At 44.8% G+C, this 20481-nt stretch overlaps 1 protein-coding gene across 4 annotated transcripts in view; it reads left to right on the forward strand.

Moving 5' to 3' along the window:
* The window catches only part of Mura (ring finger protein murashka), a 51829-nt gene that overhangs the window by 418 nt on the left and 30930 nt on the right, over nucleotides 1-20481 (forward strand). The window contains exon 1 of one of the 4 annotated variants that reach the window (XM_077415067.1): nucleotides 14240-15668. The exons of 1 other annotated variant lie outside the window; for it this stretch is intronic. Coding sequence is in view for 1 of the 3 variants with exons in the window: in XM_077415070.1 (XP_077271196.1) it covers nucleotides 15637-15668 (32 nt within the window). In the remaining 2 variants the exon portion in view is untranslated. Of the gene's footprint in view, nucleotides 1-14239; nucleotides 15669-15884; nucleotides 16036-20481 lie in introns of those variants that run through there. 2 more of the 4 variants (XM_077415070.1, XM_077415069.1) reach the window with 2 other exon arrangements.

Raw genomic sequence — 20481 nt, forward strand, 5'->3', positions numbered from 1 at the left:
TCCGCCGTTTCTCCATACCGCCGCCCCTGTAGGACGTTCCTTCGGTACTCCGACTCGCTCGACGCGTTTTTCCGACGGAGTCGGTGAAATAAATTCCGAGATACCGTTCCCCGGCGGGCTCTTCTTTCCCCCCCTTTTTTTTTTTTTAGACGTAAGTAACATATACGCGCCGCGCCGCGCCGCGCCGTGCCCTCCTTTACCCGAGAGTCGCGCCGCCGCTCGTACCCGACGCGCGCGTTCAGGCCTTCTCGCCTCCCTTTGTCTCGGCGAGCGATAGGCAGGCCAGGCGGGCACGCACACACACACACGGTGGTTCTTTCGTTTCCACGATAAGAGAATGCCAGCCGCGTTATATCGCCGGCGCGCGAGAATTAACACGTACTGCCGCTGCGCACCGCGGTCTGGCCGAGAAAGGAGTTCAGGGAGGAAAAGAAAAAAAAAAAGAGTTCGTTACACTCAAAGAGAGTCCCAGTCGCTTCGCTCCGCACGCCGCACCTGCGACGTGTGTTTTTCTGTCTCCCTCCCGCTCTCCTTTCGCCTCTTTCCTGCCTCCCCCCTCCTCCTACTCCCCCTCCCACCCGGTCCGACGCACATCTGATCCTTTTGTCCGCCGATCGGGACGTACGTGTGTGTACGCGCGCGCGCGCGCGCGCGTATAGTGTACCGTACGTTTGTTTGTATACAAATATCCGTTAAACGCGTGCACGCGCGCATACGTACGTATGTACATACATAGGTACTCGCGGTGCCCGCTCGTGCAACCCCGTCGATATTCGAGCCGGAGAGTGTCACATGTAACCCGAAAACCGTAGCTTTCCCGGAAACAAAGAGGTATCAATGTGGGGGGGGGGGGGGAAACAAAACATGCGCCAGAGTAGAGTAATTCGCAAATCTTGTCGCGCGAATATCAATGTTTAACGCGAACACGAGGAGAATCTCTTGAATTTTAACGAATTCAAAACCGACGTGAGTGAAACGAGAAATTTGAATTCGAAGGAGAGCAGAAATCCAAGATAGCAATTTGAAGTCGAGAAGTGTGACTTTTTTTTTCTTCCTGGAAAGAGATATTAAATTTTTTTTTAGGTACACGAGAAAGTCGGGATTCAACGCGGCAAATTCAAGTGCCAAGTTGAGAGGTAATTTTGCTTCTTTTAAAAAGTAATATCGAATCTTTTGAGATGCACGGAGAAAGTAAGAAATCCTGCAAACGATCGAAGCACGAAGTTGAGAGCTACGAGTTTTTATGTTTTTTGGAAAGGCGATAAATTTTTCCGACATACGGTGCTCCGTAGGCGCACAGCATATATACGCGTATTTATATTATTAAAGCGCAATACGATTTTCAGAAGAAAAGAAAAACATAGACACATAGCGTAGCTACTATTGAAATGAATCTTTACAAGTTGAACCTACAATTACATCTCACGTGTAATTGTTCGATGACAATATTACCGCGTGTCTAAACGGCAGTGACAAGGAAAATTGGATAATCGTGGGGTTGGGGTGCCGAGAGAGAGAGAGAGAGAGAGAGAGAGAGAGAGAGAGAGAGAGAGAGAGAGGGGGGGGGGACGGGACGGTGTCCTAACATTGTGGCGCACGCACACCCCCGCATGTACGATGTATATTTGTATAGGAGCATGCATATATACCGGGCGCGCATTTCCCATCTTCGTCCTCGTCGGCGCGGCGTGGCGTGGCGCGCGGACACGCGTCTCGCGAGGTTCGCGTCGTTCGCGTTGCGACGACGAACGCGGAGGTAGGTACGACCGGCCCGGACCGAAAGATCGAACGCGATCGAACGGGATTGAACGGGGGTCCGCGCGCGCGGATTTTCTCCTACGCGACGGAGGTGGAAGCGAACGGCGAACGGCCGATCTTAGCAATTAACGGTACATCGCCGGCCGAGTATTTAAGCCGCTGACCCTTTAAATCCGTATACGCGCGTGTGACGCCCTTCGATCGATTCTGTGTCGCGTGTCTGTGTGTACGTATGTGTCGACCACGCGCGCGCACGCGCGAATGTGTGCGTACCGGCCGGGAATTGCGTTTCTGCATACGGGGTGTCCTCTCAGCCAGGGACGCTCGCCGATACTCCGATATTGGAGATGCTATCGACAGCTTTCGATCGATATTTTAGCATCGACGCTTCGCGAATTTGAATCGATGGCAAATCTTAGTGGAAACGGATGCTTTCTTCTTTATCATTTTTCTTTTTTTTTCAACGGCTTGCAATTACGGTCGAAAAGGATCGTTTTGTTCGTCATGTGCCTTTTTGATTTACAATAATTGAATTGTCCTTTTTTGGGGATGTAACAAACAGTGTCGAAAATAATGAACGTTGTTCTTGATATCTATTAACCCGCTGGCGATATAATTATGTGAATATAAATATCGGTATTCTTTTTAACATAGATATATAATTGAGATATATGTGCGCAGATCTGGATGAATTTGAAGTAGATTTGGCTTGTGATAAAACTTTGATCGTTGAGTAACGAAGTTGAGTAACTTCGTTATTTTTAAATAAAAATGACTCGATAAACAGCCATTTTTGTAGCTTGGCTTTTAATATCTTTAAGCGCTTAGGATATCCGGTATACGTGTACATCCTACATAAGACTTATCAAATAGACCAATACGTGCGTCACAACTCTGCTACATGTGGAGAATTACAATTGAATTATTAAAACGCGCTAGAAATATCAGCTGCGTTGACATATAACATGCATTGTATGTAACATAAATAGCTAAATATTAAAACTGAGATAACTTTAAACTAAAAACCTATTAAAATAACTGTTAAATTAAAAAATTAAACATAATCAGTTAGTTAATAAGATTATATAATTAGACGAAAAATAATTACAGCGTGAGTCGGTATGGAATTTTTGACATTTTCGAGAGTTCGTGCGCGTAAAGTAAGAGGTGCGCTAAAAATATTTGGGCTTGATTTGTAGTTGTATCTATATTCCTCACTGGTTAAACTTCATCTCGTGCAAAATACAGAATCTGCAGCGTGTATTGTCCGATAGAACGCGAGGCAAAATTACGCGACGGAGATGAACCTGGCGACGCGCACTCAGGAATTAAAAATTCGATTTGGGAAGAGATGATCCTTGCTCTGAGAGTCGTCTGTCCGTTTTGCCGATATTCGGGATTTACGGTCCGCCGTTAAATCGCGAATTAAAAACGCACTTGGGAAACGCGAATGAAAAATATATAGGTATAACAACAGAGACCCGGAGAACCCGGGTGGTCGTTCTGTGCAGCGTGCATACTTATAAATGCATAGAATTTTTCAATAGACGGACCAGAAAGACCGGTGCACGCGTAGCAGCTTTTCCGAAGATCCGTCTAGCGGTTCGCAGGCTAAGATTTAACCCTTCACCCGCAAACCTGGCGGGCGAAAATCAAATGTAGTTGTAACTTTTGAATACAAATTATGTGAAAAAATTAAATTGTTTATAATTTTATGATTGATATTTCAAACTGAAGCTTTGAAACACCTTCCATGAATTTTTTCAGATTTTTTGCAGCCCTTTAACACTAAAAAAAAACATCAGGACCCATCAGGTTTGCGTCGTAAAGGTGCCAAAAAAACCTTTGCGGGCGAAGGGTTACCGCCGTCTTCCTGTAATTGATACATCGATTCGATGACCCCCCCCCCCTTGTTAAGGGAAAAATATCAAGGGGTGTTTGATATTCGATGATCGCACAAAAAAATATTATATAAACTACATAAAAAATATATTCCTTTCTATATAACATTTTATTGCAAAACTTTAAGTATAATATTATTCTATTTATTACTATGAAAATTGACAATGAATTATATATATATATATATATATATATATATATATATATATAATGTGTGAATAAAATATAAATTTTAATATACAATAAATTCAATTTATAAATTTATATATATTTTAATATATAAATTTAATTTATAAATTTATATATTTTAATATATAAATTTTATTTTAGTCGACACACACATTTACTTTTTTTGTGATATTAGAATATCTGTAATTGCGATAACCAGTCAATTTATCGTAAGAACGGAGAGTTAATTGGGCTACCGTGTCGTTTTTCTTTCTGTGGCGAATGTTTCCACATTTTATTTGTGTATGAGTTTTTAGTTTTTACAATTGTTGTGACAACAGCCATTAATTGCAAACTCTTCTAAAGCCATCTGTAGTCAAAATTTATAACAATGTTTTTTTTCCCGACGACGATGACGTTTTTTAAATGAAAATTTTACAATCCGGACTTTGCGCAATATCTTTCTTCGCAGGGGCACATAGAAGAAAAATAAAAGCGCTTTTGTTATATAACTGAAACCCCAGCTAATTAAACCTATTACGAACTTGAGTAATTCAGGCTAGAAGCGTTATTGCGATACTATAATTGAAGATACTCTCAAGTTGTACTCGCGTAAAGATACAACGGTCTGTCTCGCCGTTGCGCATGAACTTGGCGTGAAACCGTGCCTCTCTCTCTCTCTCTCTCTCTCTCTCTTGATTGCTACATTAATATTGTAATTTTTACTTTACTTTCAGACATAATAAACAGACCACTCGCGCGCGTACAAAAGCAACTGCACACAGAAAAACTGTAAAATTTTTATCTCACTTTAGTGAAATTTGATTGTTTTAAATTAAACTATTCGAAATAATTACAACAATCCTTTTTGCGAAATATAAAACTTGCGTGTTTTTAAATATAAATTGAAAATATACCTTCTGTTATAATGTATTTGGACAATAAAAGCTTTATTGTGATATTTAATCTATTTTTTTTCCGAAGAAATCAATTCTAAAAAGGGAGAAAAAGTATTATATTTCGATTTTAAAGGTATTAAAGGTTTTATATACCGCGTCTCATTTCGTCAGACTAGTTAAGGATAGGGAGATGAGGCCTATAGGAACTATCGGTACGCTTTACATAAGAATCCAAGAATTCTGACTATGCCTTTGCGCGGCTATCGCGATCTCGGCGTGGTTTCACGTCCGCCTAGGTTGGTTCAAAACGAAGAAGCAGCGGAGGGTTAGTCGAGCCCGGACAAGAGAGGTCCCTTTCGCCCTTTGCGTTATACAAAGGATACTTGAGCTTTCACGGTAATCATTATGTACGGTAATTGGTATATCTTCATCCGCTTTCTGGGAAAACGGCTTCGTTGCGAGACTCGGGTCGTCGGAGCCGACGGAGGTGGTTATCCGGTTCGGAACTCGCGAATTATAAACGTACTCGGGATCCTAAAAGTTTCATGAAAAAATAGAGCCTTTGTAACGACAGCCGCCCATAGCACGGAAATTATAGATGCGTGGCGCGGCGCGCGTTCCCCACCCCTCCTCCCGCCTCCTTCTCGTCGCTCTTCTTACATTATGGAGCAAATTATAAGAGCCGCTTTGCGCGACGCGGACGAGTTTCGCGTTCGCTGCGAGCAGCGCCAGCGTAATAATTTAGCGGACGATGGATCGCCTATGGGCGCGTCGATCGTCCGCGAACTCCCGGCGAACTCTGGCGCGATCGAACACCCCCGCGACACGACCGCGCTCTGTCCTTTCGAACGGAGCGGGCGCACCGGTGCGCAACGTTCCATTTGCGAAAAAGGGTATACGGGAGAACGGCCGACGCCGACGGTCGGCTTTTGTGTTAAAACGTGGGGCTTGATAGATCGAGGGACGCGGCTCGAAAGAAGTGTACGAGCAACAAAGTGGCGTCTTTAAAAAATTCAGTTATTTATTTATTTATTCATTCAGTTGTCAGAAAACTTTAGTTATGCTTGTAAAGCCGTGTCTACGATGAGAATTTAAGGCATAAAACTCAAGCTTTAAGCTTTAATCCGTATAAGAAATTGACCAATCACGCGGTCAAGTGTTCTTTTCACACGTTCGACTGTGATTGGTCAATTTATTACGGCTGAAGCTTTAAAGCTTGAATTTTACGCATTAAATTCTCATTGTAGGCACCGCTTTAACGCACCTCGGATTTCACAAAACAATACACTACGTATTATAGAGATGTAAACTGAGGCATCGGTAATATACCACGACACGATGCGTATTGTGTATACAATTGTGAACTCGATATATCTTCTGCGCTCGATTTTCTTCTATAATATCGGAAAACTCGAGAGAGATACAAAGAGAGAGAGAGAGAGAGAGAGAGAGAGAGAGAGAGAGAGGCGAGAGATAGGTCCCCTGTTATTCCGCACGCTTTCACCGCACGATAGCTACGGCCCTGCACGACGCTTTGAAATTACAAAGCACCCGCAAGACTGTATGAATACCGTCCCGGAATTATTCGAAGCGACGTTTCCCTTCAAAGTCGACCTGCGCATCCACCCTCCCACCTTCCCTGCTCTCCCTTCAAAGTCTCACCTGTCTCCGAAACGAACTCTCCGAACGCGTATACCAGAGACGCTTTTGACGCGCGACAATGGCCCAACTTCGCGAAGGCACTCTTTGAGAGAAAAATCTACATTGGAGTTTTTTTCGTATAAAACTTTCGGCAACTCTCGTAGCGTTGATATGTTAATCGAATCGATAAAATCTCGGGGTTAAATTGATTTAATTAATTCGGAAGTCGAGCACGATTCTTATCTTCCAAAGACGAAAATAATTTTGCGTTGCCGCAGAAAATCGTAGAAAAGTGTATCGTAGCATCATTACCGACTTTAATATAGCAAAATTACCTTTTAATGGAAATTTTAATAGAAAATGAAGATATATAAAATTTCTTTCTTTTTCACTTTCCGCGAGTTAATTGATTGACGAGCGCGAGACGAGAACGTCGATCTATAAAAAGTGAAAAACGCCTGATTGATTCCCATATGTTTATTCATATAATCGCGTATTAGAAATACACGCGCGACGGACAGATTAAAATAAGTAAAATAAATTTCACCGCATCTATAAATTCTCATTTACCAGAGTTACGTTAATTGCAAAATTTCTGACTCTTTATTTGAGTCTCCGATACTATATCGGAGTATTTCTTCTTTATTTCTACGACATATATATTACGGCGAACAGCCTCGGCTCGTGGAGGGATCCCGCGACCCGATCCTCGGCCCTGGCCGGTTCGCCGCTGGGCGAGAGAGCAACACTGCTCTAAACCCGCGCAATAAGTACGTTCCCCCTTATTAGCCCGTCGCCCGTCGCGATCGATCGAACGTGGATCTCTCCGCGATCGCGTCTCCGCTCGGCTCGTCGCGCGGTGGTTATGGCAACGCGCGCGACGCCACCGGATCTCTCTCTCGCGAGAGAGGACCGACGGCGACGGTATAGAGCCCCGGGAGTGCCCCGGGACCCGCAGCATGGGAACCGCATTCGAGAGACGGTACATACGTACGGGCATCCTGGCATTAGAGCCACACGCGATGCTCTATCTCCCTTCCTCCCCCGTACCCTCCCGACCTCCTCTCTCTCTCTCTCTCTCTCTCTCTCTCTCTCTCTCTCTCTCTCTCTCTCTCTCTCTCTCTCTCTCTGCTCACGGTTTCTCTCGTGTGTCAACACGTTTCCGACGCCCACGACGAGTGACGCATGCGCCTCGCGCAACCTTATCAGTCCCTCGCTCCATCTCCCTTCCTCTTCTCTATACTCCCACCCTCCGTCCCTTTCTCTCGTTCTCTTTCGAGATACAAGGTGTCCCGGGCTCCCCCTTTTGCATTCCGAATTTCTGCGATAGAATTTGGAGTACGTCTCTCCTCGAGCAAACTGTCGGGACAATTTTTTAAATTTTACCGAGAGATTAAAAACATGGTTGTTTCACGAGATAAATTTCAGAAATAAGAAGTAAGAAACATTATTTTTTTAGTTGTAATTTAGATTATTTGAACAAATGTGCGTATTAGATGCGAAAAAAGCGTGGTCGATCTAGGCAACTCTAATGCACACAATAACTCATTTATTATTGATGTTCAGTAATAATCTTCGTAAAGGAAGTTATAACAGAGCACGTCAATAATTGCTGTTGCACGTTGTTAGTGCAATAGTAGAGAACGCAATAGTAGAGAATGCATTAATAAAGTCTTCGCGATTCCTCTTTCTCTTCTCTTGTTTTTTCTACGTGCTCTGTTACTTCTTCCTTTTCCTCTCAGCTCTTTTCCTCTCCCTCTCTCTCTCTCTCTCTCTCTCTCTCTCTCTCTCTCTCTATTTCGATCGTTTGCTAGATGCGTCCCTGTCTTTTCTACGAGTACTCCTCTTCGCCGTGTCGACGAGTCTCTTCGCTAAGCCAGCAGGCACGGAATTTTCCAATTCACAAGGGTGCATAGACGATGCGGGTCGTCGACACGGCAACATCTTCGATGTCACTCGTCGGCGAACATGCTGCAGGCGAGTGAAATTTCAAGCTACATCGCAAGTCGCGTGCTGGCATCGAAGATATCCTTTCACCGATACGGCCCTGTCTCAAAAACGTAAACCTAATTGCTCCCTTTCTCTTTATCCCCCTTTCTGTTTTCTCTTTCTCTAGCTTTTCTCTCTCTCTCTCTCTCTCTCTTCAGTGGTGGATTTTAATTCCCAGGAACCTTATCCCGCGATACAGTTGTAATCGAAATAACATTTTTTACGAAAGCGAAATAGTTTTAATTATTATTTCGCTGCAATATTTTATTTTGCGTTGCTATAAATATGTGGAAATATTTTTTACGTTTATATTAATGAATATACGAGAGGATTCTACACCGATAGCGTTGAAAGTTAAGTTGTGGGAGATTAAATCGATTAAAATCCTTAATACCTGTAATAAGAAACAAAAAATAACGATGTAGCGTCTCGTGAAATGTTACTTTTCCGATGGCTTTTTAATAACTCGGGCTCGAAGGCGGCTTAACGGTAAATCCGGCACTGGTCCTCTCTCCCTCTCTCCTTCCCTCGCGCTCTTCGTCCTTATATACCGTCACCCTCGTTCGTACGACGCGATACAGCCTTTTCCCCTCCTCTTCCGTTCCCATTGCACACACCAATTTTCCAATTGATAAGGGTGCATAGTTGATACAGAGCGACCGCGCAACCCTATCCGTCTGCATCCCGCTTTATCTTCCTCGCTTCTCCGTTATCTCTCTCCGCTCCCCCGTCTCCCCTCTTGCTACCTATCTATCCTCCTTTCGATCCTCATCTAACTCATCTTTGTCTGTCTCTCTCTCTCTCTCTTTCTCTCTCTCGCACGCACCTTGTCAAGTTTAGCGCGCGGCTCTGTCGTTTAAAATATTGACAAAAGCGGCTGTGCCCTGTGCCCCTCGTCGCACGAGGCGCGGAATCGCGAATGTCGCAACGTCGCAACGCAAATTTTGCAAGTTATCGCCTCGCGAGACGCTTTCCTATGTCCACATCGATACGTCGTCAGTCGTCATCGGGATCGGGAGCAACAAAGCGGAGTCTTCCCCCTTCTTCTCCCACCCCTTCCGCCGATCCAGCGCACGTTATTTCGCGCGCGACCTCGCGCGCACCGCGCGGACACGGATTTCCTCGTGGAGATCCCACGTGCGTGGATCCGCTCACCTTTTCTGTAAACGCCCGCGAATATAGAATGCCCGTGCCGAGATCGGAAAGTATCCGAGACGTTTTGCTTGTCCCTCTTTCACGGTACAGCGGGTGACCGGGCATATACGTTTTCTGCGTGCGTGACGACGACAGAATACGGGGAGAGAAGGTGTACGAGACTGGGACGCACACCTGCGTGTTTTCCCCCTTTACTCGTTATTATTAATCGGGATAATTCCGTCGATGTATCCTCTTATCGGTTTTTTAATCACCGAAAATGCGTCGCGTGCGCGGCATAACGAACGGAACTGGGGCTGACGTCGTTCCGTTGCGACATACGCGCCGCGATATCTCCATATGAGGCTAAGGTCTTCCTCGAAGAGAGTAGAAACCTACCGAGCACCGAGCGTCTGCCGACCAGTCGGAAAACTCAGCTATCGATCCGGGATCTCCGCGATAAACACACGAGGTAGCGAGCTAAGGGAGAACTCGTTCCTGCCGAGCGCGGACCGTGCGCTCGTTGCGTAAAATTAACAGTCATGTTCCGAAACTCACTTTCCCGTCTGGGATTTCGGTGGAGAGAAACAGAGAGGGAGAGGGGGAGAGAGAGAGAGAGCGAGAGCGAGAGAGCAGAGGGGAAAACGGAGAGGGAGAAGACACACCATGAGAAAACGCGCTGCGAAAGGTATATGGAACAAAACCGCGGCGAGCGAGCGAGAGCGGGGGACACGTCTCCTTTTCCTTTTAACGCCGAGGTAGCTTTTCCTTAAAGCGCGGTACGCGCTACTGTCCGTAATAAGGACGGATATCCGGGGAAGGAAGAAAGGAGGAGGAACGTTTTCTATCGATACCGAATTTGATCGATATATATAGCCTGGCACGCTGTATCGTATCTCAAGACGAATCCGTGAGAGAGAGAGAGAGAGAGAGAGAGAGAGAGAGAGAGAGAGAGAGAGAGAGAGAGAGAGAGAGAGAGAGAGAGAGAGAGAGAGAGAGAAAGACAGAGAAAAAGAACAAGAGAGACACAAAGAAAGAGAAGGGAAATATATATAGAGAGAGACAACATCTTGAGCTTTGTCACCCGACATGACGCACTCGCGACGGCAGCTGCGTCGCGCGTTGCCTCGACCCGCAGCGCGCGGCGTGTTGATTTTGGCTTAACTCGGAGTTATCAGCGGTGCTCGCGGTGCTCGGCCATGATAGCGTCTGGCCTGACGCTCTCGTCGTCTACGACGAGAGAGAGAGAGAGAGAGCGAGACAGAGAGAACGGCGCTGCGCAGTGGCGGGCGCGCGATCGTAGAACGGCACACACGGTATATATAGGCGGATATTACGGTATCATCGTGCGAGATATGATTTCGAGTAGAACGGGAGATTCGACGGCGATAAGAGCGCGAGATAAAATTCCCGGAGGAATTCGTCCCGCGTCCGCAGACGCGTCGGGAAAGCGAACGTGAGCGGTGGGCGTGTGGAAGTGCTCGCTCGCTCGCTCGCTCGCTCTCGACGTTGTTCCACGCGAGTTCCAGCCGAGAAGGCGTTTTTTATGCCCTGTAAAAAAAGTATGTGTGAACTGCAACGGCACACGAACGACAATGGAAAACTGCACTGCACGAACAACAAGCGTAAAAATTATACATTCCATTAAATTTATAATCGAACGTGTATACATATTTCCATCGTAGATGGTATAATATATACATTTTACATTTGTTCACGTAATTTTGCAGACTTTTTTCCACAGTGCAGGGTGGGTTTTTTTTATCCCCATTCCAGATAAAAAAAATTTTCCTCACAGTGGGTAAACCATCACGTGGAATTAAAAAGGCGCATGCGTTAAGCTGGATCCAAACTGAGCGAGCGAGCGAGCGCGAACAAACGCGAATAATCGACTTGTTTCGACGAGATCGAACGTACAACGACGAATATGTTCCGGTTCACTTCGATATGTCAAAGGGAAAGAGCTCGTCACGTTCGTGAATGTTCGTTCGCGATCGTTCGTCCTTGTGATTCTGATTGATAAATTCACGAATTCGGATATATGCGACTCTTCGCCGCAGTAAGATCCGAATAATCCGGCTAATTTAGATATCCGAACTCGAGTAAATGAATGATTTGATGTATTAATTATTTCCGAAGTAAATTCGGAGCGTTTTGCAGCCCTATAGATTTTGGACTTTACACTGTTAAATTCGTAGTGTCAAATTACATTCAATTTCAGTCAATTTTAACCATTCGTATAAATCGCCATTGCTACTAATCAAAATATCGTTAATTTAACTAAATGTCAATTTAATTAAACCACAATGGAATTGAAATAATACTGTTTGTGTGAAAATAATAAATTTCGATACACATGGTAAGTTAAAAATCACAAAATGTTATTTAACTCAAGGTACTGATTTAAATTTCATTTTTTATTTTTAACAGTGAGCGTATAAGTATTTTGTTCAGCTCGAAATTCGTTCTTCCTTCCCATTTGCTTCCCTGCTTGATCGTCGTTATTTTCGCGGCAGTCCAAGGAAAGAAACGCCACCGACCTTCTTCTACACATTTAATCGAACGAAGGATGAAGGACCTAAAATCAAAATGTAATTTTAGAGAAGTTCTCTTGAACAGATAGATGGGAAGTGCGACGCGCATCAATCGCCGCCGTCCAGATAGTCGCGGGTAGAAATCGCGTTGGGGTGCCGCGGCCACGCGGCAGAGAGAGAGAATCTAATCTCGTCGAAACGACAGCGATTTCAAATAGCCGCTCTTCTTCGGTATCTTCACGGTATCCTTCGCGCGTCACGAAGTGTGTTTACTCGGCTTCCTCAGGGCTGTGCCAGCCCGAGTTTCCCGGATCAGCGTGGACCCTCGTGTGGGTGCGGCCTTTGGGAGGAAGGGGCCCTCGCTCCGGCCGACCCGCGGCGCTCTCTCTTCCAGACTAGGTCCTATCTTTTTTCCACCTTTCTTTTTCTTCTCTCTTCCATTCGACGCGTCCCTTCGTCGCGCTTATGGCTTCGGCATCGGCCCTCCCTCCCGTATAAGATCGCCCCTATCTTCCTTCCTCTCGGTTAACCCTCGTAGGGATATTAAGCCCCGTGGCGTTCCAGGGCTGTAACATTCGTTAGAGACGAAACTCACGAGAGACCCTTGGAATTCCGATGTCAGCTTGATGCGACGCGTGTCTGTAATGTCGGAATCCATCCAGAGAAACGGTTTCGTATTATTTAAAAATAAAGAATACAAAGCCTTCTAAATTTTTTAATCTAATCTCAAAAATATCAGCGCTGCTCGTTTTTTAATTCCTTATGTATAATATGACGCGCGTTGCAATCGCGGGAATTTATCCGAGGAAACGATGTCACGGTTATAAATTTCTGAATCTACTTCCGCACGTCAGTGTTGCTCTCGTTTTTGAATTGCTCGTGTACAATACAAACAATAATAATGTAACTCATTATATATAAAATTGATTCGAGTAATATAATCGACGTTACAATAGCCACCGACAACAGCGACCAGTGGTTTCGATCCTAGTGACGCGTATTATAAAAAATGCACTTATTTGCGTGTTAGCAACATAGCGTTTCATGCAAGGCAAAGACGACTTTTTTTTCTATGCTATCTTCTACGCTAAAATATCGTATTTGCGTGTGCGCGGTTTCACGATTATTTTACGCCGTGGAATATTTCATAGCAAAACTTTTAAAGAGTCGCGAAATTTTTTATGTCATCTAAAACGGTGGACGGATATAATGGACTTCGATCTGACTTTGAAACGGTCAAGTATCTATTCCAGAGAGTTTCCACGTTATCATATATTCGAAACTTATTTAGCGATCGACCTGGAAATGCGTCCCACTTCTAAAATTGATTATGAATGTATGAGGACTTCTTTGTTTTGGGAATGAATAATTCCGTAATTGGGCGTTCGGTTTAATTCTTTTCGCGCAATAAAAATCGATTTTCAGCTAATCTCCATCGTCTATTCTGCTGATCGGCTTTTAAGTACGCGCACTTTTGGCTTTGAATGAAACAAAACGATCGGAACGATGTCATCTAAAGTAGGAAAATAACGACATTAAATTGAGTATGCGTCGCGATTGGAAAATGAAATGGCACTAATTGAGAAATCGCTAATAATAATAATAATTGCGCACCCTATATTAATTAATTTACGATTAACTGGCGCGTCGCATGCGATTTGTGGCGTTTTGGATTCGGTAACGTTGCGCGCTCGACAATGGAACGGTTGTATAGCTTATTTGCGTCGGAGCAATGGGAAATATATGTGGATATATGTATACATATATCGGGTGCGCGCAGAGATATATTTCGGTAATAACTTGGATAAGGGAGTTTGTTGCGTCTGTTCCAATTGTTGCGCCGCTGCGGCCGTCACAATTCGACTGGGGCGTACAATATCGCTTCGCTTTTGCGCATATACGATGGTATTCTACTTTCTAACGATCTTGCCGCTCAGTTCCCACGAGTATCGGCGTAAAGTTGTTAAACGTCTCGCGTCCTATAATTATACAAATGGTGACATATCTAACATCTTAACTTAACGACACGCCGCCTCGACAAAAGTAACAAAAGTAAGACGCGGTATGTCTTTACTTTACTTTAATTAAGTATTACGATCTTTTTGGAATTTTAAAACACACGGTGTAAAAATTTATTGAAATTACGTCAAGGTATACCTTCATTTATTTTATATATTACTTTGTATTTTGCGTTTTATAGTCGCACTATAAAATACAATAACTAGCTTACTATCTGGCGTTGCTCGGGATTATCACAGAGTTAAGGGGATGGAAATCAGTAATTATGCAAAATTTGGTCCAGATAGTTTATATATACATATATAGATAGAGAGCAAATAAATATATTCTAAATATAATATATTTTAAAAATATTTAGGAATGCGCGTGAGAGAAATTAAAACTTTTTTGATAAAGGAATATTAATTAGTTCGCATACTGAGATGGTATAGCTTGTCTCGATCGTAACGAGATCTCCCGCTGCAGGGAACATTCTTTTAGAGTCAACGAAAAAAAATACAGCAACTAAATAAAATCTATTTAACGACTTAACAATTAGTTTCCGGTTCAATTTTCGCAGATGATTTAGATACGAATTTGTGATATTTTTCGGGCATTAAGGAATCGTTCGGATAGTTCGAATACCCGAACCGAAGTAGTCAGATAATTCGGTGAATTATCCGAATCCCAACAAATCCAAATCGTTTTTACTGTCCTACACTGGTAAACAAAAAGTATGTAAAATGAGCAGGCCTACATTCGTGTATACTTTTTTTTTTTAATGTACGATTTGTACAGCACACACACATTTCCGTTATAAGTTGCACAAACCTTAACCGGTATTCGCGTAATTCTCACATACTCTTCGCAACAAGCTGATGAAAGCTCCTCAAATTCGAACGTGGTATTCGACGCGCAGCGTCCGCACCTGCGATACGCGTCCCCTTCCCCCGTTCATTCTTTCCCAACCACCCGTCTCACCACGGGGGAATGATAGTTCGCCGTTCCCCCACGTTGCGGCCGGCATCCCCTCCATCCCGCCGCGCCGCGCGCCGCGCGCCGCGTTTCCGAGTCCCGCTCAGTCGGTTAGGATTCGGCATTCGGCATTCAGTTGGTGGTGCGCCGTCGTCGGACGAAGTGTCGCGTCGGAGTGCGCGGTGTTTCGGTGTGTCTCGCGTCTCGCTCCCCGAACTGTTACTGAAGTCGCGAGTGAGTGAGCGAGCGAGCGAGGGAGGGTGATATACGCGCGCTCCAGAGCGAGGAGGAGAAAGAGAGAGTGTTGTATCGGCGGCGGTGAGAAGAGACGTGCGCGCGCGCGCATATATACGTGCGTGCGGTGCGTGCACGCGCGAGTGTTTCCTCCTCCGTTGACGGTCTTTCGAATCGGTGCGCGTGTGCGTGTGCGTGCGCGTGCGTGTGTCCACGTATACTATACGCCGTCCCTCGATATTACCGTCGTCGTGGCTTCTGCTCTCTCGCGCTTCTACGTCCGCTCTTCGCGCGCGCATACACACACACGCGTTTTGACGTACACGCTCGGGGGACGGGCGCGATCGAGCGCCGCGCGCGCGCGCGCGCAACACGTATACGGGAACAACGCGACGTGCGGAGGCATGACAGCGACGCGGGAGTGTTACCCCATACGGTAGGACAAGCCTTCTATACCTACACCGTGTCCCTCTTCTTTTGCGCTAGCGCGTGCGATTGCGACGACTGCGACGACGACGACGAGGACAGGGACAGCGACAGCGACGACGACGAGGACGAGGACAACCGAGAGCTGGGCGGTGACTAAAGACTCTACACGACGGCTCTACACGGCCTCGGGTACCAAGTGCGTAAAAGCGTAACTCGGCTCGCCACTCGCCACACGGCCGACGACGGCCACGACTTGGCCACAATTGTTTTGTCCGAATCGATACGCCCCTCTCTCCCCCCCCCCCGGCGGTGGCGAGCGCTTTCGTATGCCGCACGGCCAGCGGAAACGACGGGCCTTCGTGTGATTTCATCGCGTACGTCTTTTCGCTTTCTCTCTCTCTCTCTCTCTCACTCTCATTCTGTCTCTCTACATCATCGAGGGGACCACGTTATTGATAAATCGACGCAGCCGAACAATTTACCGTCCCCCTCTTCCTTCTTGTTTATCTCGTCTCTCCGCCTCCGACGTGCTTGTATACATCCCTCCTTTCGGGAAGATTCTTCGAACATCTTTCGCTCGGTCTTTTCGGTCCTGTCGTCGTCGCGAACGTCTCCGAGCTCTGCGCCGCCGTTGTCGTCGTCGTCGTCGTCGTCGTCGTCGTCGTCGATGACGATGACGATCGTCGCATTACCGCCAATTTCGCGACACACGCGAGTGCCAAGGAGCTTTCCTTCCTGCCGCGGCGACGTATGTAGCCTGTAAGCCCCGCGAGACTGTTTCGCTCGGCGCCCCGCCGTACTGCGTCGTCGTCCGCGTCATTCGGACGAAGGCACTTTCGTGTTTTGCTGCGCCACGACGATACAACCCTCGGCACGTGACGCGTCAACGTCGTCGCGAGACGTAAACAGGGAAAATCGAAATGCGATCTCGAATTCCGACGCGCGGAGCAAACGGCTCTCCGCTTATTCCCGCGACGACGGGAAGGGGAGCGGAGACGACGGCCGAGTTAACCGCGATTAACTTGCGATTAACTCGCGATTTCTAATATCTCGGCGTCTCGCAGAGGCCCCCGCCCCCCGTGCTCGTTGAGCTCTCCCCTTTTTCTTCCTTGTTAAGATTAATCGCGAGTCAGCCGCGTTAAGCACTCGGATTGATCTCGTCGGGATTATACGGGGCGTTCCGGAATTGTCGATCGATACACGGGTGTTTTATCTATCGAACTGTTTTTCATTATCGTTTAATGCGAACGCGCTTCTTTCAAATGAAATCGCCGCGAGAATTATTACAATTGGAAAACGGGGATCTATTTTATGGGACATTAAATTTAATTGGTTTAAAGCAAGGTGTTAATGAAAAGAGAAATCGAAAGAAATGCGAGATGCCACTCCCTTTGTGATTCTCGCGAGGAATCTCGACTCTTTAATTTCCTAACCGTATCAATAAATCTATATATATATATATATATATATATATATATATATATATAAATTAATGCCGAAGGCAAAGTCTGTCTCAAATAGGAGGATTTTATTTGTTTGCCTTAGTCCAAAGATTAATGAATGACTTTTACACTGCCTTCAAAGTACTCGAAGGCCGTGTTGTGCCTGTATTAATAAAGAGTCCGTTCCATGTTTTGCAGTGACTGACATTCGTCTTCCGTTATTTCTGGATGGCCATAGATTTTAGGCGAAATACATCGAATCTGTTTATAGGATGTTCGAACGTGTACTTATCGCTTAAAGAGGAAACGTGATCAATAGAATAGGTTTTACTACCCGATGTATACACGAGTTAATTCCTCCGTTATACACCGCGCTATCGGCCGTTGTCGCGTCTTGGTCGCACCCCACCGATTTTACAAACATAATTACGAATATAATTACGTCGTCCGTAATATTCGAATAGAGCGGATTCGCGTGCGCCTCGATGATTAGCCGGAGGAGGAGATATTAATCTCGGAGCGGGGAGAGTGCGTGGCGTTTCTGCACGCGCGCGAACGTACGAACTCGCTGTCCCGGATGTATCGTATTTCTTCTTCTTCTTTTTTTTTTTCGTCGCAGCGCCGACTCTCCATTCAAATCGACGATTGCAAAACGTCGCGTGTCGCATCGCTCGCCATTGGAATGAAATATTTACCTGTCTTGCGTCACGACGAACGTCGTCGCGCGATTCTCTTCGTCCGGCTACCATCTTTCGTGGATACTTTTCCTCACGCTCGAATCACGCGCCGGAGACACTTCGAAACTTGCGGAGCAATCGTTTCGCTTATTTTATATCTTGCAATAGATGGTTAATAAACAACGGTTTACCAATCATGCTGAATCAGGTTGGCGTTGTTTTGCCATTTCGGGTATCGTTGGAAAATTCGATATTTCGCACGCGGGAGAAAGAAAAATATTGCGATACTTTTTCGTGATATTCATATACGATTCGTGAAAGAGCAAAAGCAAACACGGCGATTGGCAATAAATGCCGTAAACAAATACGAAGGTCAGTGTAACGCGTGTGTCTATTTTTAATATTACGCTGAATCGGATTAAATATATTTTAACGTAAAGTTGTTTAAAATATTGCCACGGGGGATCACCGCAATTGGTAAATACCGAGTAAATACTCTATTTTATGGAGTATTAGATTTAAGTTGCTTCGATTAAAATGAACGTGATAACGTATATTGCTTGTTCGCGTGCGTTACTTGTTTAAGATATAGTTCGATGATGAAAGGCCGAAGTGAAAACAATGTTTATAATTTTTTTATTTTTATGATTATAAAAAAATAGAATAACGCATCGCAAAGCTTCGTAACGACGTAAAGAGATTATTTAGTAAATAATTTTTACGTTGTTTTAGAATAATATTTTGCCTGAAATAGATTAAATAAAGCGTGTGTTAACGCGTCGCTTGACTAGTTTTCAACTTTAATTATTAATTAAAAAGAAACTGTACGGTGGATCGTGTTCACCTTCAACTATAAGCTTCCTCACAGTGTCCTCTTTCCATCGATATATATTGTTCGGACATTTTTGGCAAAAGATTTTTTGCAAACTCGTGTTATTCATAGGAAAATAACCTCTTTTCCTCTTAGACCAATGTTAGAATCATTAAAATCACCTTATTTTAAAATTAAATATCTTGAGAACGGGACGGTGAATTATCTTTTTTCTGGGCTTAATCGATTCAGGAGAATTTCTTTTTTTGATATAAAATTAAAACCTATTACTTTTGGCAAAAGTTGTTCATCATCGAACTACCTTAATGTCGCGCGCGCGAGCGACGGCCACGATCTATCAGAAAAGTTTTCGAACGCGTAAACACCCTGCAAAAATGTTGCTTAACATACTAATGCCTGACCCATCCGTGGTGTAAAAGGAGAATATCGCCCTCGAGGGCCCGACATTGCACTCGGGCGGCTCGTCGTTCTCGCCGGTTCGAGCCGCTTTAATGTTCCTCGTTTATGCACGATAAATAAATAGAATAAGTGATTCGGTTATACGATCGACTCACCGACGTCGATCGCGCAAACATTCGTCATTCGCATTTATATATTATCACGCACAGCGTACGTGATAGTGCAAATGTCGCACGAGCAGAACTCGACGTCGAACTTGTAGGAACCAAAAAATACAGCTGCAAAATAAATACAGACAATTAACCGTCGACACTCGACACTCGCGCGCGATTGTCTCCGCAAACGTTAATCCCCATACCGCAATTGGCACGTGCGACAAAACGCGTTTACGCATCAGAAATACGAGGAAGGATTCAATTATTTATCATATTAATTTTTGGCACGGCTGATTCCGCGTTAAATTTTTCCAGTCAAAATCACGCGTCGCGAGAGACTCGCGAGGTTAAAATGTCATATAAAACGTTCGGCGCGCGCAATACATTTTACAAAATAATTTGTTCTTCGCTGCTCCAATTAGCAATACGTGCGATCGCGTTTTACAGTCAATTGCTAAATTAACTAATGGTGCACTTTTACGTAACTTCACGATAACGTCAGATTGCCAGATATAATTGGAAGTACATCCGCGACCTCGAACGTTTCGTAACTTCTAAGATGACCATTCGAATTGGATGCAATGTAATAATGTAATATAATATGAAGGTCTATATCGTTTTTGAGCGTGTCTCATATGTGTTCTTTCTACATCCGTTTTCCAGTTTCCCTTTTGTCAGAACCGCATGGTCGATTCGCGGTATATATACGCCCTTTCGACCGTCCGCCAAGAGAAATATAATACTATCGCGATAAACCGCGTTTCTTTTACTTCTCTTCTCGAATATAGCGTCGTCGCATTTATTCTAAACTTCCTGTGCTTTTGTTTTCTGTGGCCACTCGGTTATTTTTCTCGCGACGCGACGCCGAGGAGGGAGACGTGTTCGGGGCTGTTTGTGTACCGAATGAAAAAAAATGACTCTCTTTCCCCTCTATGAGGTTTACGATATATATACCCGTAAACTTTTCAACGTGGCACGCAGGTTGTGACAGAGCGGTGATGTTGGCAACTTCGCCAGTGTATCGCAATCTGCGCGCCGTATATACAATACGTTGATTCCGTCGACGTCGGCAAGATAAACGTCTCTCCAAGTTTTTGTTCTGAATGAAGAAACAAATTACTTTTTTCTTTAGAGCGTCGCATATCCGTACGCAGCGCGCGAAACTGCGATACGACGTTGCCGATATTATTTTCAGCTAGCATAAATTTATAATTTGAACAAAGAATGAAGTCCGTTTGGATTGAAACATCGCGATACGTCGCCGTGATATTGCTTCGACGCTTCGTCGATTATTCTTTCGCCGATATCGAGGAGG

This window comes from Temnothorax americanus, unplaced genomic scaffold, assembly GCF_048541705.1.
Source record: "Temnothorax americanus isolate GAGA-0224 unplaced genomic scaffold, ASM4854170v1 Scaffold4, whole genome shotgun sequence".
NCBI lineage: Eukaryota > Metazoa > Arthropoda > Insecta > Hymenoptera > Formicidae > Temnothorax > Temnothorax americanus.